General features: G+C 37.6%; 1 protein-coding gene across 7 annotated transcripts in view; it reads right to left on the reverse strand.

Moving 5' to 3' along the window:
- PPFIA1 (PPFI scaffold protein A1) overlaps positions 1–19222 on the reverse strand; it is a 54819-nt gene continuing 35597 nt past the window's right edge. For 3 of the 7 annotated variants that reach the window (XM_086472278.1, XM_086472277.1, XM_086472275.1), the window contains 12 exons: positions 18369–18541; positions 17565–17658; positions 11196–11277; positions 10865–11065; positions 9955–10017; positions 9401–9427; positions 7460–7635; positions 7270–7367; positions 5425–5600; positions 4789–4857; positions 2647–2812; positions 1324–1382 (listed from right to left, as the gene is read on the reverse strand). In XM_086472278.1, coding sequence (XP_086328404.1) covers positions 1324–1382; positions 2647–2812; positions 4789–4857; positions 5425–5600; positions 7270–7367; positions 7460–7635; positions 9401–9427; positions 9955–10017; positions 10865–11065; positions 11196–11277; positions 17565–17658; positions 18369–18541 — 1384 coding nt within the window. Of the gene's footprint in view, positions 27–1323; positions 1383–2646; positions 2813–4788; positions 4858–5424; positions 5601–7269; positions 7368–7459; positions 7636–9400; positions 9428–9954; positions 10018–10864; positions 11066–11195; positions 11278–17564; positions 17659–18368; positions 18542–19222 lie in introns of those variants that run through there. The other 4 variants (XM_086472281.1, XM_086472279.1, XM_086472280.1 and 1 more) reach the window with 3 other exon arrangements.

The following is a 19222-nucleotide window of genomic DNA, read 5'->3' on the forward strand; positions in this document are numbered from 1 at the left end:
TCACCGGTAGAAATAGTGTGGGTAAACTGTAGAAACAACAATAAAACAAACAAAAAACACACAAAAAGAAAACAAAACAAAAAAATGCCGTTAGCAGGTTTTTTAAAAACAGTTCATTCCAACTTTCTCACAAAGAGCTCAGTAGTGTAGCAGTCATGCACTGAATTATTGCCATGCCATCACGTAGACAATTTTATGGCCTTCTGTAATCTTCAGTTGCAATGCAAAGTAAAGCACGAGGTCAAATATTTCTGCTTCCTAGATTTTTATCCTAGGTCATACGACTATAGAAGATCCTGAAACAGTGGGGAGAATGTGGGGGAGGGAAAGACCGAAAACCTCAGTGTCTTGAAACTAAAAAAATTTTATGATAGCCCCAGAGATTATGAACTGACAGAACCACACGATCTGAGTTGCTATGTGCAAGTTCCCCTTGTCAACATTAAATACAGAAGAACTCTTAGAACTCAGCCAATACACAACTTGGTAGGGATGTCACTGGTGAGAAGAAAGGGAAGAAGCTGTAAGTAGAAGAGACAGGCAATTTATAGCCCATGGAAGATACCAGCTAGTGAGAGAAAGATTCACTGGATTTACTTTTTTTTTTCTAAATCCAACATAGTAAAAAAATTAGTTTCCAGACTTGTTTGCAAAACGAGTGAAATACTGTTCCATGAGAAAATGTAGCAGAGGCTCCTAAAGACAAATCTTTCCAAATCCTGCAGCAAGACAGGACTAAGATCTTTCAGAAGGCATGTATTTTGTGTTAAACACCCTCGTGTTAACAAGCTGCCTTTTATCGTCAGCACGGCTCACAGCTACCCAAATTTAAGCTGCAGGTAGCTAAACCCAACCAGGCAGTCTAAGCAATCACAGTGGCATGAAGTATCCAAGAACTGCAGAACTATGCGATTAACCCTATAACAACTCAATACTGAAGTACAGTGCAGTGGGATAACTTTGACCAAAGACTCTAAAAGATCAATAATCTGAACTGCAGTGACACACTCTAAATTATTTGCTTTCCTTTACATACCAGCTTTAGTTCCCTTCCTTCCTCCCCACTTTCACTGGCTGTCCTTTTTGAGGCCATTTTAAAAAAAACCCTCAAAAGAATAAAATCCTTACAAAAGTAAATACTTAAACACTCAGAGTCTTCATCACAGGAAATAATCTCTGGGTTTTCAATACAACAATCTACCCCGAAAACTTGAAGCGGTTTTGTAATTGTGAATTTACACTGTATTAAAATACCTGACATTATATTTCATAAACAGCTGCTTTACTGTTACACCTATCAACTTTACTCACCAGGAGAAGGCTTTAACAGGAGTAGGTCCTTACTGTAGCAGAATCCAATCTTTGTGTTCCTGATACATTGCCTATTTCAAGAAGCATGGGAAGACATGCAGAACACAGCATGCATGTTAGTTTTCAAAAAAAAAAACCCCAAACCATCACAGCAATGTGATTACAGCTATGGTACTCATCCAACTGCAAGGCTGCAAGTTAGAAAAGCAGAATTTACTTTAGAGTTTATATATTATCCACTTCTAAATTCAGTGGCTAACAAAAAGAATTCTAAAACAATCTGCATGCCAACTAGCACACAGAAATTGGCAAGTCATTTTCTAAATAATTTATTTTCTATTTTATACAGTTTGCTTATTTTTCTGGTTTTTAATATTGTAAAAAGAAAGGGATTTCACACAGTAAAGACTTCACTTATTTCAATTTATAGAATTTTCCACATGAATTCTGGGAAAATATTCTGTGCTAGTGACAATACTTAAAATTTAAAACAGCTCACATTTTAGAGAGTAACATCAGATGCAAAGGTTGCTGCTTTGAGCTTTACTCATAAACACAGTTTTCAGAACCTGAGACAACTGACAGATTATGCTGAAGTTCTCATCCCATCTGTTCCAATTAAATATATTTTACATTCATTTTTACTCCTGTTCTTAAAAAAAATTCAAGTAAAAGTTTATTCTCATGGTACTAAAAAGACTGTTTTTAAACAGACAAGATACCTCATGTGACAGGTGATCAACTTCTACTTCCAGCTCAAGTCTTTTGGGTTTGTTTGGGGTTTTTTTAATATATAACTGTGTGTGCTCACCCATACACATATACATATACACCACTAAGTACACAGCAATGAACAAAGTAGTGATTTCAAGTATGATCAACATTTCAATGGCCACTGCAAGGCGGGTAATGCACCTTTTACTCAAGTTTTAATAATCTAAAAATAACCTGAGGGAGTTTACTCACATCATTTTTGAATGCATTTTACTGCATTTCAGAAATGGGACTTACAGTGGTCTAATTGCTGCTAACTACAAATTATGCATAAAGTGATTAAAAGACTTCTACTAAAGTGTCATTTTATTTTCCTAGTTTAAAAGAAATATATTTCTGACACTACTTCTCATTTTGTTATTCCAAGGAAGTAAAAAGAAACTCCACAACTAGCATAGCTTCCTGAAATTATAAAGCACCCTATGGTTAAACACAGTGTTATAGGTACAACCATGCACAAGGCAGATGCTTTTATGCAGCAGGAAGGTAATTTGAACTTAATTCACTTATAATCTCAAGCAAAAAAAGCACATCATGCTTAAAATAATAGAAAATCAATACCATCAATCTGCATCTTCTTTGGCTGCATAGAGGGTGAAGACATTGAGGTTGTAACTCTGAAATTTGCAGGAAGAGTCTCTGCTGATCCAGCAGCTAAACCTCTTATGTCCTTTGGTCTAAACTTCTTTCTCCATGAAGGTGCTCTCCTAAAGCTCTTATCATCATCCTGTTACATTGATAAACATCATTAGTGATTCAAAAAGACGTAGGATTGTTACTGACATTACAAGGATTACTGACGTTCTTAAGTAAACGTATCACCACTGAATGAGTTAATTTTCAGGACAGCTCAGGTGCAACAGCAGCAGAGGTCTTCATTTCAACAACCCGTGTTCATTTGCTAGGCTGTACTAACTATGGAAATTCATTTGCTTGGCACATTTAGGGAAACGTTTTGTACTTCGGATGTTTGTATTGCATGATTTGCATTAATTCATAAGTGTCACATCACTCATTCTTAGGGGACATGAGGAGTGGAGATCATAAAAGCTGCTTTGGGAACACTGACATATAGAGGCTTAATTTGAACAATTGCTTTTAACCTTCAGTTCTGTCTTACAGGAATGATGATAAAAGCCATTGTGCTTTCTCAGGCTACAGATTACAGGAAGTGATAGTGAGGGGGGGGGGGGGAAGTGTGGTAAATACCATATTGCCATGCAGTGTTCTGCTTAAGCACTTGCATAAATTCAACTTGTAATTACTCAAGGGCATTCTCCCTCCATTAATACATCAGCATCATTGAAGAAATATTCCATTTCAGAAATACAGTATTGCCCTTACTAAAGATAACAGTTTAAGTCCCATTTCCAAAAACGTCATTTGCAGTGAAGATATTGTGTCAATGCAAATATTTGGCATCTCCATTTGTCAGCTTCATCTTTCGAAACAGTTCTGTCCTTTGAATGCCGTTTTACCCAAAATTTATCTCCTTTTAGAACTGGGGGACAAGTATCTACGTTATTTGAAGAGATCTTTGTGATCAAACTGCTCCGTGCCGCTAGAACAGAGCAAACACCTGTTCCCTCAAAGCTCCTTCTCCTGCAGTTTGAAGTCACTAAGGGAAACCACCTTTGAAAACTACCAAGCTGCTTTCTGACGGCGTTATTAAAACCTTCGCAGAGACACACACTGAGAACTGAGCTGTCAGGATGTGCCACAGAAGGGCTGCAACAAGTCCGTTAGGCAAAAGATGAACACAAACCCAGACAAGGTCTGTCATAGCAGCCTCTTCCCTCAACACACTGGTGTATGCTTCACCTCACTGATCCAAAAGCAGTTTAAGTCAAAACTTCCACGTTTCCCCTGTCGTCCTCCTCCTACTAGCACAAAAGTTTGAGATAACCAGGTCAGGGAACCAGCCCACACTATCGACATTAGAGTTCTGCCACCATACTCCTAACCTGAACCACTTCCATCTATACACGCTACTGCAAACTCCCATGAGCACCAAAGAAGAGGTAGCACAGAGTGAAGAGTCTCTTGGGGAAGTAACATCAGCTCAAAACTATTCACTGAGTTATAGCATAGAGCAACTTAAAAGGGTAAAGATTGTCTGTCTCTTTTAGGCTGTCTCCTTTAGGCTATGGGTTCACAGGGTCTACAAAAAAGCCTCACCCCTAGTTTGGTAGAGTTTTATACTCATTACATTTGAATAAAGTTTATACTGTAAGATCACAGACTGCCCAACAGAAACTACTTTGATGTGCAAACATACCTGGTGGTCATCCATACCAGTATTAACGGATATTAAGCTTTCTCGAAATACCCTCAAAACTATTTGAAATACTGCTCATTAAGACAAAGGTTTGAAATGTGCTATACAGTTCCTTTCTCTATTATAGCTAGTTTTCCCACATTTTATACAGAAGATTCAGCCCAAAGTGCTGCTATTAGACAGTAAACACACAAGCTACAAAAACCAAACTTGCAAGTCATCTCAATACTTTGATATTCACAGTTATCTTACCTAAATACACAAAAACTGCCATAGTCAGAAACTCTCAAAGACAAAGAATTCCAAGTTAAGATTTCTGTCACTATTCTGTCCATAGCTTAGAGGTTCAAGCTAAATTCTTCCACTTAACAGTTCTAATAAAGTTCCCAGGACCATTAAATGGGTCAACAGCTCAAGTAACTTACTTCATCAAGTCTTCTGTCAGTGCCCATAGCAAGAAGGTTATTAAATTCCCTCTCCAGAACAGCACGAGCCTAAAGTTTGTAGTATAAAAGAAATGGAAATTAACGCCAAAAGGTTAGTAATTAGTAACCTACAGTAATTCTTCAAACTTAATATACCCCAATTGTTTAATACCTTATCAGCTTAATAAAGACAAATTGTAACTTTTCAAGTACTAAGTAAGTTGTAACTTATTAAAAATTTAAGGAAGACCGAACAGCTCCCTCTTCCCTTCATTGTGAAATGGAAGTTCATATCTGGCTCAAAATTATTTCAGAATAAAAACTAACAAACAACAAAAATGATGTTTTACACTAATGCTGTGAAGATGGGCTACAAGGAAAATACTCAGTATTTGTCTGTCAAACAAATTTATCAACGAGAATTGTTGTTAACAATTTGAAAACACTAAGAAAAGCATAGTTTGTGTTTTTCTTTTATAGGAAATTGACAACTTTCCATTTCTAAAGATTCTAGAGCTGGGAATAGAAACACATGCACTTGACCTACAAAAAATAAAACCCCAGTTGGTTCCATTTTTAACCTTCCTAGAAGGAAGAAAAATCCTCTTGGCCATAAAGGAACTACTTCCTGCTTACCTGTGTGTTTTGAGTGGGTATTTGTAATAAGAGAGCTAATGCATTGTAATCAAATGATTCATCTAAGGCCACAAGTGCACCATGAACTCCGCTCTCGATAAGGTTATTTGCGTATTCTTTAAGACCAATGGACACTACCCAATGGATCATTCTTTCATTGCTCCAGACAAGGACATCTATGGAGGGAAAAAAAAAAGTTGCACAATTTATACAACACAATTTTTCTGAACAAAAAAATATTATTTAACATTTAGGTTGCAATCTAGCATGAAACGCTCTGAATTGGCAACAGAACTTCACGCTTAGATTCCACTGCTCAGTGTTAAGATCCTTTCCCTACAGTAGTCTTCCTTGCACCCAGAAGAAAGAGTCCTCACTCAAGCTCATCTCTCTGCCTAGAGGGAGGCTACAGTCACAGAGACGAGTTCAGCTGGGCATAGCACTCATGTAGATGGGGAGGACACGATCTTCCACTTCACACAGCCATTGAGGGGCTTGGACCTCACCCACGACAGGTTAAATATTTTGGGAAAAGAGTTTTACTACTCAAAAGAAAAATCTTATAGCAGTTTCTCATGCACTTCCTACTGAATTTGAACAGAAAGCTTTATCATTATTTAAAGCTTTATTATTTATAATCTTATCTACCTTTAAGTTCTGCGGGTGTTCAGTTCTGTAACGCAGACTTACCTTCAGCTTGCATGTACTTACTACTACTCTGTTCCACAACCATAAATTTAAAGTGGAAAGTAAACATATTAGAAGTCTGCTGGAAGGCATGTCATACTGTAACAGCTCAACACTCAATATACGCTCAACTTCGAACCTTTTCCAAGGAAAAACATTATAAAGCAGCATTTACAGGTTCAGCCCAAATGTCGTAACAAAAACTATGTTCTTGCAAGTAGGTTTTTCTACTCCACTCAGGAATGTCTACACCAATTGAACTCTTAAAATGATCCACAGCATGTTTCTGGCTTGTGTCAACTAGCATTCTTCCCAAACAATTCCCAGGAGGAGCTCAAGAGTTACATGGTCCAAGGAGCAATTCCCTGCAGGCCAATAGAAGCAGCCATACCGTTTAGGTATTTAGTCTACCAGCCACAACACAAACCTGCTTCGTGCCAGCCAGTTGATTCCTGGGAATGTTCTCAGGCACAACTGGTAGAATAACCACCGAAGCGTATTAACACTTTAAAAGGAAAGGGGAAGAGCAAGCACAGAGCCTTCAAGCAGATTGTGCACAAGGAAACCCTAATGTTTTAGTCTAAGATGTCAGAAAATACTTCTGGTATTAAGCAGGGGACAAAATTTCTACGGGAAGTCTCTGAAAATACTGTCAATTCTCACCCTGCTTTTTCTTCTTCCTCCTCTCTTATTAAATAATCACCATGAATGTGCAAGATATACACCTAAGTCACCTAGTTATTTTTTCATAACGTGCTGGGTAATAAAAATTACCATCCGCAAGCAATAACAAAATCTTGTAGATGCAAAATTATGGCGTCAGAACAGGAAAACCAAAAAACAAACAAAAAAACCCCAAAAACCTTTTTCAAAACCCTCATCCTCGTAAAACATTTTGTTTTGTTTCAAACTTCAGAGCAATTAAGAGTTTAAGAAATGTCACATTTGTAGCACATCTCTGTGCGAGTGAATGATTTAATGATGTGTTTCATGATTCACTGTTCAGAGTCTGCATGCAGACATACCTCCTGTATTTAACACTTGATAGTTTTATAAATAATTACTCCCTCTAATGTCTTTTTTTTTTTTAATTGAACTTTTAGAGGCAGATCAGTAAAACCACGTTAGAATCAACTGAGGTCAAGACAATGCACTAACCCTTAATTTCATTCTGGCTTTCTTCTCTTTTTCTTTCAAGTTCTTTTCGATCATAATTTAGTCTTCGTAGGCACATAATTCCACACTGAAAACTGTTTCTGTTTAGTAAAGGAAAAAAAAAAGGGAAAAACCATTTAGAGATAACAGAAACATTTACTCTAAGTCAGGTCTCCAACTCAAATCTATTTACCTGTGAAAGCTGTCCACCATTTTAAGTTGCCCACGCAGATCTTTTTTAGTTAAGTGATCCAGCATTCGAGCGTCAACAAGACATTCCATGAAATAGCTGCGATACTGAGGGAGCCCCAGACTAGGGAGCCATTCATTGCCAATCCACTCATGGTTCATATCACCATATGCTAACGTCTGTTTTTAAAAGATTAAGGAATAAGCTTATTAAAATGAGAAATAAAAGAGAAAAGCTTTTTTTAGACAACATATTTTAAAAGAAAAAAGCAAAACAATGCTTACTTAATTCTTAACCTGTAAAGGCAAGCAAATAAAAATATCGAATACTACACGTGTTTTCTGAAGAAGTCAATCTCAACAAGAAAAGTGCAGATACTCAGACCAGTGAGTAAAAATGCCTTAATTTCATGTTGAAGAGTATGGAAAAAATATGCAAAACCTAATAAAAATTAAAGAGACTAATCTATACTGTTTTGATAGCAAGAGCCATAGAGTTTCATTTTGTTAAGATGCTAAAAATACCGTATCTCTTGAAAACTGGGGGGAGATTCTTATTTTTCACATGACCATATAAATACGAGATACCAAAAAATAACTACAGGGTTGGTTTTTTAATACGCTTAACTGTTTTCAGAAACTGATCCCCATAAGTAAGAAAAAACATGATAAAAACCCACTACTGAAGAACAAGCAATTCCAAGTGCTAGTCCTTATCCTAAAAACAAAACAAAAAGCAAAAAATGCCAAACCCCCCACTTCTTTCGCTGCAGTTTTGACCTGCAAATCATCAGGTATTTTTTTGGAGAAAACTTCTAGAAAGAAGAGAGTTTCTACCTACACATCTAATCATTCCCTGAGCAGCAAAACCCAGCAGCTCTTTTTTTTCAAAAGGGTAATAATTCATTTTTACTGTGCAATTAAAAGCCAAATTCTCCTCTAGAGGAAGAAGCATCTTCTAGAGAGGAGCAAGGCCACGTAGCAATGCATTTCTCCAAGCCATCGCTAGGTAGCAGACTGAAAGAGCGTGTTACTCTTGTCACAGGGAGGCAAGCTGTGATTGTTATCATCGGCAATCTGCAAATGAGCATCTTGAGACGTAGTTAATGGGGCTTAAACGGGTTTTAGCTGGAGGGCAGCCAAGCAAGAAGAGACTACACTGTCCAAAGACACGGGTCACAGGCAAATCCTGAGTTTTGTTTATACCCCTGTATAAAATGCTCGGCTATCTCAATGCCTGGAAATACAATTAGGATTTGTCACCACTTTAAGGGAAAACAATTAATCAAGGAGGATTACAGACTTAGTGCACAGAAATCTACTTAACTATCTAGGCTCACTATGGCTTGTAGCACATCTGTGGTGGTGGCCAGGTTGAACAGGGACTTTCTGCACACAGCAGATATTTTTGCTGGACTGCTGGCTTCCTAGGGAGCCACCCCCCAATCAAAACACACCACGCTTTATGGAATGAAATTATTTTAAAATTCAATCCAGTACGTTCAATGCATAGAAGACAACAATACTTATGAAGCCAGTAAATACATTTTGGTGATTCATGAGCTAGAGGATAAATATTTCTGAAAACTAATAACAACGATTTCTGATTATTCTTCCCCCTAAGAGCACTTATTAAAAAGCCTTGTGCATAGCTTTTTTTGTGATGTACTATGTAACAAAGTATTTTACAAATTTTCAGTGATGAACCACCAAATCTTGGAGGATCGAGAAAACGTTAAAATATTTAAATATCACCAAAATATAAAACTGTATCTTCCAAGTATGCATTATACAGAGATAGGCCTGCAGTTTCCCCTTTTCCCAAGCCCCAAGCCACACAAGACTCACCAAAAGAAACTGCTATAAAGGAAAAACAAATTTCTTTCATGCTCTAATTATTGTGACACTTTACATATAGTCTATAATATTACATAAAGTTTCCAACCTGAGCCCAGCTTCCCTCCTCATCTTCCTGTTACGTGGTTAGAAAAGCAAAAGAACACATACATATTAGTATTTAAATTTAGTAAGGAGATCAAAGTTAAAGATCCACTGCAAGGCTCTATGTCTATTGCATACAAAAGAAAAACTAAATAAAGCAAGCATCATGCATTGTAAAAAAAATATTTACAAGGCACTCATTTTCATATGAGAGGTTGCAAAACCCATCTACTGATTAAATTTTCTGAAATTTATGCATAAATAATTCAATTTGTCCATCAGTCAATCAAATCAGAGCTCCATTGTAAAGATTAGAAAGCTTTGTTTGCAAACTTATCAGTGTTGATTTTTTTTCCCCCCTTCTGGAAAAACACCTATCAAGATGCAGGTTACAAAGTTAATAATTAGAAGAAGCAACAATCCAGAATTTTAATGCATTAATTTGGAAAAAAAAAAGAAAAAAGAAAAGAAAAATAATACCAAAAGGCACTTGATTCAAATGTTCAAAAGGTGGGAAAAGCACTCTAAGGAACAGAGGTGGCAACACTATAAACTAACCGTTTGTTGTGTGGCTGTAAGATTTTCCATTTCTTCATGTGTTACCCAGACATTTCCCGTGGTCTAATATGACCCCACAGGGAACCAATCCCATCCAGTGAAAGGAAAGCAGTAACAAAGAGGAGAGGTTGCAGAACACATAAGCAATTGGTACACGTAAGGAGCAGGCATGGGCAAAAGCAATGGTTTCTAGTCTTATAGGTACATCTACTGAAAGTAACGGCATGGAATAAAAGCCTATTCACATGGATCACTTTTATTCAAAGATATTAACAGAACTGAATGTGATAAATAGCTTACACTGATGTAACTAAAGGGCAAACACTTGACACTGCTGTAATCCAAAAACCGCATTTGTAGTCTAGTACGTAACCCTAGGCACCTCAGAAATAACTTCAAGATTGCAGGGCAGACAGACTCACGAGGGGGAAGTCACACAAACTTTAAGTGTCCAAGTTTACTATAGTATAGAGACAGCTCGACTCCTGGTTTACGTAATCTGAATCGCTATTTGGAGTTAATGGCCTTATACATGGATTAAAACAGCCTCTAACTAGTTTACAAATTTCTCTATGCACATGTATACTTCATCTGTATTATTCTCCTGAGGCCAAAAGATAAGGCAAATAACATGTATTGTAAATAGTTTGGATTATATACTTACACTGATATAAACTTCTCTTTCCCTTAAGAAAGAAAACTTAGTTATTCCTTCATTTAATTTCCATGAAAGGAAGAAGTATCCTATATGAAGAAGTAACCTGTATTTAAATAATGTGTTCCTCTACAATGTGATGTTTCCAGAAATCCTTATTTGAAGCTCAGATCCTTTCAGCTACATGTTTACAGTAGGATTTTTGGAAATTCTAATGGTTTGGAAAGATACTTAATGCTGGGTGACTTTCCTTACCGTCCTTGAGGTGGGAGGGGCAGATGGACTGGTTAGTGACATGATTTCTTGAATGGCCAGCCTCAGCTTCAGTCTGTGCAGAGGATTACTGATTCCAATTTCACGCTGTATTTCTGTATCAGACAAGGCTGACATGATAGCACCACTTTTCACATTTGCTCGGCAAGCAGCCACATACCAGGCTGGCATCCCAACCCACAGCTGAAACACACAAAAAAAGGAAGTAGGTAGGCTCTGGAAAACATTCCCAGCTCCAAAACTTTACATTCTTTAGAAGTCTTTACATTGAGGTTTTTATTTTGTGTTTGTTTATTTTGCAGGGACCACTTACCTCCAACCACACAACCACAGTAGGCCCATCCCACTGTGCAAAAGGCAAACCTTGTCTTCTGGCTTCCTCTAGCAACTCATGCCTACAATTACAGAAATGGTTATTAACAACCCAGAGAAACTCGTTGTAACTAGACGTTACATTTCAACACTGCATTTGATTTACTATCTTCTTTCCAATAGTTAGCCTTCTTTCCTTCTCAGCCTAATAGGCTACACCCACTAAGGCAGCCACAGCACACCTACAAGGACTACGTAAGCTGAACTGGATAGGAAATTTCAGAGTGGCAGAGATGCTGGATCTTGCCTTTTGGAAATTCGTGCCTGAAACTGCTCCTGAGCCTCTAACCAACACTGCCAACACAAAGTGGAGATGTCAGACTTCTTTGTCAGATTCTCAATTGCTGCAATTTTCTGTTCAGCAAATTAGACTGAACCAAAGTAGTCATTTTTCCTCAACAAACAGATTTGAAACGTGTGGAAATGTATGAGTGCATCAGACATCCACGCCATCGAAATGGTACTGTCCATCAGGCTGTTAAGGCTGGAAACTGGGCCAGTAACCATTTAATGGGTGGATTTCAGTCTGCAATGGCAAGCCTGACAGGATTTCAGACACAGCTTCAGACAACCATTATATTCAGAGTGCCACGCTTTGGCAATTGTATTCTGAAAGTCTGTGTACTGAAACTCAGCTTTCATCTCCTATGATGACACCATTTCCTTTGTTATTCTGAAACAGAAGAGACTGAAGTTTAATATTGACAATTCAGCTTACAGAAACAATGGAAGCTCACAAGATCCCTATAAATAGCTGCCCAAAATGTCTGATAAACCAGGAGACAAAAACTAGTGTTGTGGATATAAGCATGCAATGTTGCTTGGTTACATCTATCTGAAAAAATGGGTAAAGTCTGAAAAAAGCATATTTAAGCTGCCTTTGAAAGCTAGTTGTATATGGTTAAGTCTCTGCTCGCTCTCCTTTGAAGTCAGAAAAAACAACTTCACCTAATTGGACAGTTTTCACTGTTTCATGCTTGTTATTCATGCCAGCAAGTGTAGAATCAAGATAAGCAGCAATACTACAGGTTCAAGATCCTATGTATATATCTATCATCTTCTCACAATTTAAACCAAAAATTTAAACCAAATCTCCTTGCATTCGGAACTGTATCACTGAATAGATCTAAGGTGATATTTAAAAGTTACAGATATGAAAAAAACTACTATACAAGACACCTTGAAAAGGGATTACTGACAGACTAGTAGCTTGCTTTGCTGCTAGTGCAAAGTGGATATGCAGTACTCAGCTCTTTCAGACACGCTAGCATACCTAGGATCCTCATGTTATATTGGTAGATAACTACAAATAAAAAATAATCAACGAAGTAATAAATATACTAGCAACTGTTTTACCAATAGAGAGTACTTCTCCACCTGAGTGTCAATAAATTCCTATTGCTCTAGAAGAACCTCTCAATACTTTATCCTAATTAAATGTGCTGCCCAGGAATGAAAAAAGGGGAGGAAGGAAGGAACTGCCGTGTAGCTGGTTACAAATAATCATTCTAACGTACCCATTTTAAGACCCGACAATTAAGGTGGGAATAGCGTTCGGCAGCTAGCAGCTCAACAGCTAGATTTCACTAACAAAGAAGAGAAGACCACAAAAGCCAATACATGTTTGTACACTTCAGAGAGATACATATATTTCTAAATTAGGAATGAAGGATCAGCTATTTTCCTGCTACTGCGTAACACATGACATTAATCCCACAAATCACTAGCCCTGAATACATTCAGCTTTGCTTCACTTTGTTGTATAAAGATTAAAAAAAATGAGAAAAATAAATGAGTAAGATATTAAAAAATCTGCTTAGTAAGAACAGAATGAAATGCTTAATACTGTATTTGCCAGAAAGGAATACAATGCTTTTTACAAGTAGTTTAACTTCAAAATTGGTGTCTTTGTCTTCCTTTTTGGTGGTTGTGGTACCACGACCGTGCAGTGAGGGAGGCCCACAAGTGATGTAAGGGCACAGACGTGCCCAAAATAGCCTCCAGTTTGACGAGGATGACCCCACAAGAGCATGTAATCGCTGCCTCTCCCCCAGCTTATAAAGCTGCTTGGGGTATTGCATGTAATTCAAAGAATTGCAGTGTAATTTCTGGTAGCTTTGTAAGTTCCTTGCGTATTTCAGGTTAACCGTGAAACAGCAAATCACCTGGAGATGAGCAGTACAGGGAATGTATCAAAGAGTACGGACAGGTTGTGATGCAAACTTCAACCTCACGGGGGTATCGTATGCAGAAAACAATTGTGTGGCTGGAAGGAAGTGTTATGCGATGGAGCCAAATGTAGAAACAGAAACAAAACAAAAATGTTTAGGAGATAATTCTATGCAGAAATTACTCAGTGGATCCAAAACGAACGCATCCATGAAGCGGAAAATTAACTGCAGAATTTGCTCCTATGCAAGAAGAGACAGAAAACTTGCTTGCACAGGAAATCATTAAACTGAAAGGTCAAGACACAGCACAGGCACAAAACCATCTCATAGGAAAAACTCAAAGGCAGCTGCTGTTTCAACGGCAAATGATGCATCAATGTTTTTTCCTATAGTGGAGAAGTTCACTTTTTCAACAATTCCCTTCCAATTTCACCAAGAAACTCACTGCATTCCAGCAGTACGTGATCAGATTATGTAAAGATCACAACTGACACGCCAGTTCAGTTTCCCAGGCCTTCCAATGACACTGTTTAAGAAGTGGGTGCAAAATCCAGCCTCCTATGTTGGTGAGGAAAACCGTTGGCAGTGTTAACAGATGGTATAAAGCTGGCACTGTGAAGGGCAAAAGACTGTCAACGAGTAGCTGGCTACTGGAATAACTCTTAGGTGACGAAACCAAGGGATAGATGCCTACAGACTCAAAAAGCTGGCTGAATATCACTTGGAACGGGAGAGCAAATGTGCTGCTGCAAGAGGGGAACACTTGTTGTTGGACAGGTTCAAAAGGCTTCTAACACCAGCTGGGGAGAACAAAGAAATTGTGGCCATATGGGATGAGAAATGGATGTCAAAACTGCAGGTGCTTGACGTAGTGGTGAACACACAAGGCCCTTTAAAGACCACTTGAAGTATCTGTATTCAGAATGGCTCTTGGCAGGCAAGCAGACACTAAGCCCACAAGGAAAATAAAGCAGCCTGGAGCAACATCACTTTGTCACTGGATTAAGACAGCATGGGAATGGATAAATCCTGAACTTGTAGCCAAAGGGGAATGCTGTATTCCAGATTTCTTGGATGGAACTGAAGGTAACTGATTTGGAAGAAGTTGAGAGTAGAGAAAACACTGGAGAGAAGGTGGTGAAGTGACAGTAATGGAAATGACAGAGTTGCAAGGTGTAAACACTGAAAGGGAACAGTAGTAAAACATGAGATGAAAACAGACTAATTACAGGCAGAGCATCAGTGGAAAATTAATATCCTTATTATATACTGATTTCGGGTATACAATACAATTTTTGTGTATATCTTAAATTTAGGGTTGCCTTCCTTTTTGATTAATACAGTATTAAGTTTGCTGTGTTGTACGCAGAAAAGCACAAATACAGGTGTGGCAAACACTGTCAATAGCACAGCTCACAAGATGAAAAACAGCACAAACAAAACACTGAAACCAACTTAAATCTAGTAAACAAAGAACGACGGTTTTACAGAAATACTTCTACCTTGGAAGCAAATTGTCACAAATATCAACTATTGCTAAACAACTTTCAAAACCCCAATTACAAAACTAGTTCCATCTAAGTAGGGTTTAATATTTCCATTATAAAAATTCACACCATGCAAATTAAGACAAGACATTGAACTAGCATTCACATTGAACTAGATGGCACTGGATTTATTTCAGCAACACATTTTCACAATAAATTCTTTTTAATCTGCTATCTCCTCCCATAATTAGACTTTTTTGGGAAAAGTTACAGCTTTTAATATATTGCTAAAAAATCCAAATGAGATTATTCATAATTATACAACAATCCTAATAAAAAAAATACAAACTTACCCTGATTTTGCACTACCACATGAAATGGTAAACAAAAGGAAAATAAAACAATGAAGGAAAAATATAAAACTAGGATTAAACTGAACTCAAAGGCATACAAAAACAGACAAGTAATGTATACTGTAATTTAATTCTGTAACTATAAATACATTTTTGTTAGTAAAGACATTGACTACTGCCCTCAGCCTGTTTGTGTGCATGCATGCAGAAATCAGAAAGATAAGCAAGCAAACAGGGATTAGAGGCAGCTATAAATAGAACCAGCTGTCATTGTTCCAAGCATTCAGGTAACTAACTGGAATTCTTCTTGCTGAATCGAGGACTTCGTAAGCGAACAGTCAGCTTCAAGAATCTGTTTTAACTCCACTCTCCTCCAATATCAAAGCACAAAGCAATTCGGAGCAGCTTTGCCACTTTTTCTTTTTGATAATGAACATCTCAAGGCAGCAGCAAGGGATCTTTGACACTTTGTGATAATATTGCTTCCTATGTTCAGAATACCTGTCATGATTCTGAAACATCTGGATTAAAGTTTCTTGCTGGGATTTTTAAAGTGTTGGATTTGCTTCTCATGTCCAAAGGGCCCTGCTGCTGCTCTCAGCAGTAAGTGTAATAAAACTAAACATTATGATACATATCTTCATCAACACAGATTCACTGAAATATCTGAATCACAGATACCTTCCTGTGAACAAGCACATACCCACGTTTAATAGCTGGGCAGGGCAATTTCAAACTAAAAGTGTTCATTTGTCTCAAAGATGCCTGCCTTTTCAGCAGCCAACAACATGGAGCTATGAGGTACACTTTAAGTAATACCAGTAAATTTTTGAAAGGCAGTTTACTAAGAAAAGTCATGATTTATCTGCAACTGCATTTTTTGCATTTATTAAAGTACAACAATATAGATCGTTATACTCTAGAATGAAATTTGTTGCTGATTTTGAGCTAGATCTATACTGTTCAAAGAACAGGCCTACCACTATGTCGATATGACCAGACTAAAACAATTTATCCAACCAAGATGTGGTACGACTTTAAAGCTCTGTAGAAAAGGGAAAACACCAGGTCATAATAATGTACGATTGCCTTCAGAGTAACAGTCTGAAGAAAAACAGCTGAGCCTTCTGTTGTACAAACAAAACCACATTCCATTCTGACTTTTCAAACCAACACACTGCTGGTTTCCATTAGCAGTCACCAGGCATTACTCTTATTTATTAACAGAGCTTAGGTACTGCAAGAAATCTCTCACAAAGAGAAAAGTAGCACACTTTCTTTTCAACGTTCACTGCTCTGTCTCCAGAAGGCAAGTAAAAAAGCAAGACACATCTGATCTTGGTCAGCTTTTTTGACACAGAGTAAAGACAGCTGAAGAGAACAGAAGCAACCCAAGTTCAAGGTATATGGCTCAGCTTTGGGTGGAAAGACACAAAGAATGCCTGATCCTACTTAGATAAATTCGAGTTTCCAGTATTACCTCATAAGCATCAAGTCAAGATTTCTACCAGTAGCAATATTTTATTTTTCACCTAAGATTATAGTCTTTGCTTCATCTCTTACAAGAGTGGGAACAATAAAGCACGCAAGAGATACTCAAAAGTTGAACAGTATGCTAAAGATTTTCTTGGACACACACTGAAAAAAAGTCATGACTACGAAAAGGTAACTGCATATCTAGAAGGCGCTATAAAAAAAGGAAATAGGCACAAATTATTAAAAAGCGGAAAATTAGGGGTATATGGTGCAAGGAAAAAAGATTTTGGCTGTTAAAATATATGAGAGAAAATGTCAAGACAACCTCAAACAAAAGTATAAAAAGAATAATGAATACAGCAGCAATGAGCAACACAAAAGGAAAAACCTTCAGTCAGGACCCAGCAAACGCGTACAGAAGGTACAGAACATCTCATGCTTTCACTGTCAGCTCTTTCATACGCTGGAGCAGGTTAACAGCCAAAGACAACTTTGGGAAATCCTCAAAATGGATTAAACCCAAAGTAGGTATTAAATATAACGAATTTAGGGGAAGGTTTGACACGAGTCCACTTTTATCTCCAAGTTTGTTTATTAGCATTTCAACACTAAGTTTTCAGCACTGAAATTAATTTCAAACTTATATGACCTATGCTATTATTAATGTTCTGGAAAAAATAGTAAAAAAAAAATCTACAGAGGCTTACTAGCCATAGCACCATACTAGGCAAAAATACCTGAAAACAAAACACAAAAAAAAGAAAACATTTTTAAACGAAGCAATACCTTAACAACAGAGGATTAAAAATATTTGTTAACTTACTTTTTCTGCATTTTCCTGTTTTTTTCTGCCTGACCTCCAAGCTTGCTGAGACCTAATGCATCCTGAGAGGAGCTATCTGCTTCTGCCATGCCAACTACAAAAACAAAAACCAAAACCCAGTCTTGTTATCTTCTCAGTTTTGGGCAGTTGTAACTCAAAACCCACTACTGCTTCACTGAACAAAGGCATTTAATCTTCTGTAATATTACTGATAGGAAACGTACAAAGCTGAACCAACAAGCCCATCTATCACTCAATTTTATAGCTGAACACAAACCCAGCAAAACGGTGTATAAAACCAGGAAAATCAGATTGGTATGGACTCAAATAGGTGCTCCCTATAGTCACACAGAGAACCCCACGCTTCAACCAGCTGTAAGGTGAATTCTCACTGTTCCCATATCACTTACGGCTGGTGTCTACATCAAGGATACTGCTTTATGCAAAGAATTACACAGGAGAGAAAGGTAACCGTAGCATTTACTAAGCCAGCTGGGTTTGTTTCAAGGGAGACATGACTGATGGTGTCTATATTAACAAAAGCCTCTTTCACTTCTGAGACAGTTGAAATTTTTGCTTCACAAGACAGTACGGTTCAGCAACCTGGCTATGGGAGACTACAGCAATACCTGACCAGCTGAACTTGCGTCCTACACTCATAAAAGGACCTACCAGAAGATTCAGTGTTGCACATCAGCATCAAAATCATCAGTCATAAATATGCCCACACTCATACATACACCATAAAATTCAGTCTTTCACTCTTACTGTGAAAAAAAAAAAACCCAAAACCCCCAAACTAACCTTGTCCTAGTGTTTCCTTGCTTGTTTGTCCAGGTCGTCCCTTTTCTTTCTTGCCAAACAAGCGGCCAATAGAAGATTTGATCCCCTTCTTTTTGGGGGCTTTATGAAGGGAATCTTGGCTACTATTACTGCTACTGGGATTACTTGTTTGCCCATCTTGTGAGCCTGTTGAACTTTACAAAAAAAAGAAAAGATTCAGAGGAGCACATAGACAACAAATCCACTGGCATAACACAGTGAGAGACAAGGTTCGTTTCCTGTGCAAGTTAACAAAAGCTAAGTAACTCACTAATGACATCTAATTTCAGCTTCTAATGGGTCATGACAAGAAACATATCTACTAAAATACATCTCATTAAACAGAAAAAACAGTGGAAACAACTAAATCATGCAAGAGAGGACGGGATAGAATATTTAGATACTATCGCATGCAACTACAAATCAATTCTTACTTTTTTATCACATAAGAATTGAAGTGTTTAAAGTGCAAATCAGACAGGCCAAAATTGACAACACAAGTTTCTGACAAACGGAGTCAGACAGCGGAAGTTTGAAATCCTGAGTGGAACCCATCCCAGACGCTTAGGCACTTTGAAAAGAACATCTGTCACTCAAAGTAATGGTAATTTTGCAATTTATTTCTGAATTTATAGCTACATTCCAGTCTACGAAACAAGAGTGGAATGGTACATCTTGCACTTCTGAAGCAAACTCAATGCAGACCTTGTGGACCAGAAGAATTCTTTACCTAAAGCCACTTCTGATTATTAACAAAACCTGTGTCCACGGAACAATCACCCATGCATGTGTTCATACTCCTTCCTTTTGAGAAACACTCCAGTATCTAGACTAAA

The sequence above is a fragment of the Leptosomus discolor genome, chromosome 12, assembly GCF_034619465.1.
Source record: "Leptosomus discolor isolate bLepDis1 chromosome 12, bLepDis1.hap2, whole genome shotgun sequence".
Classification (NCBI taxonomy): domain Eukaryota; kingdom Metazoa; phylum Chordata; class Aves; order Leptosomiformes; family Leptosomidae; genus Leptosomus; species Leptosomus discolor.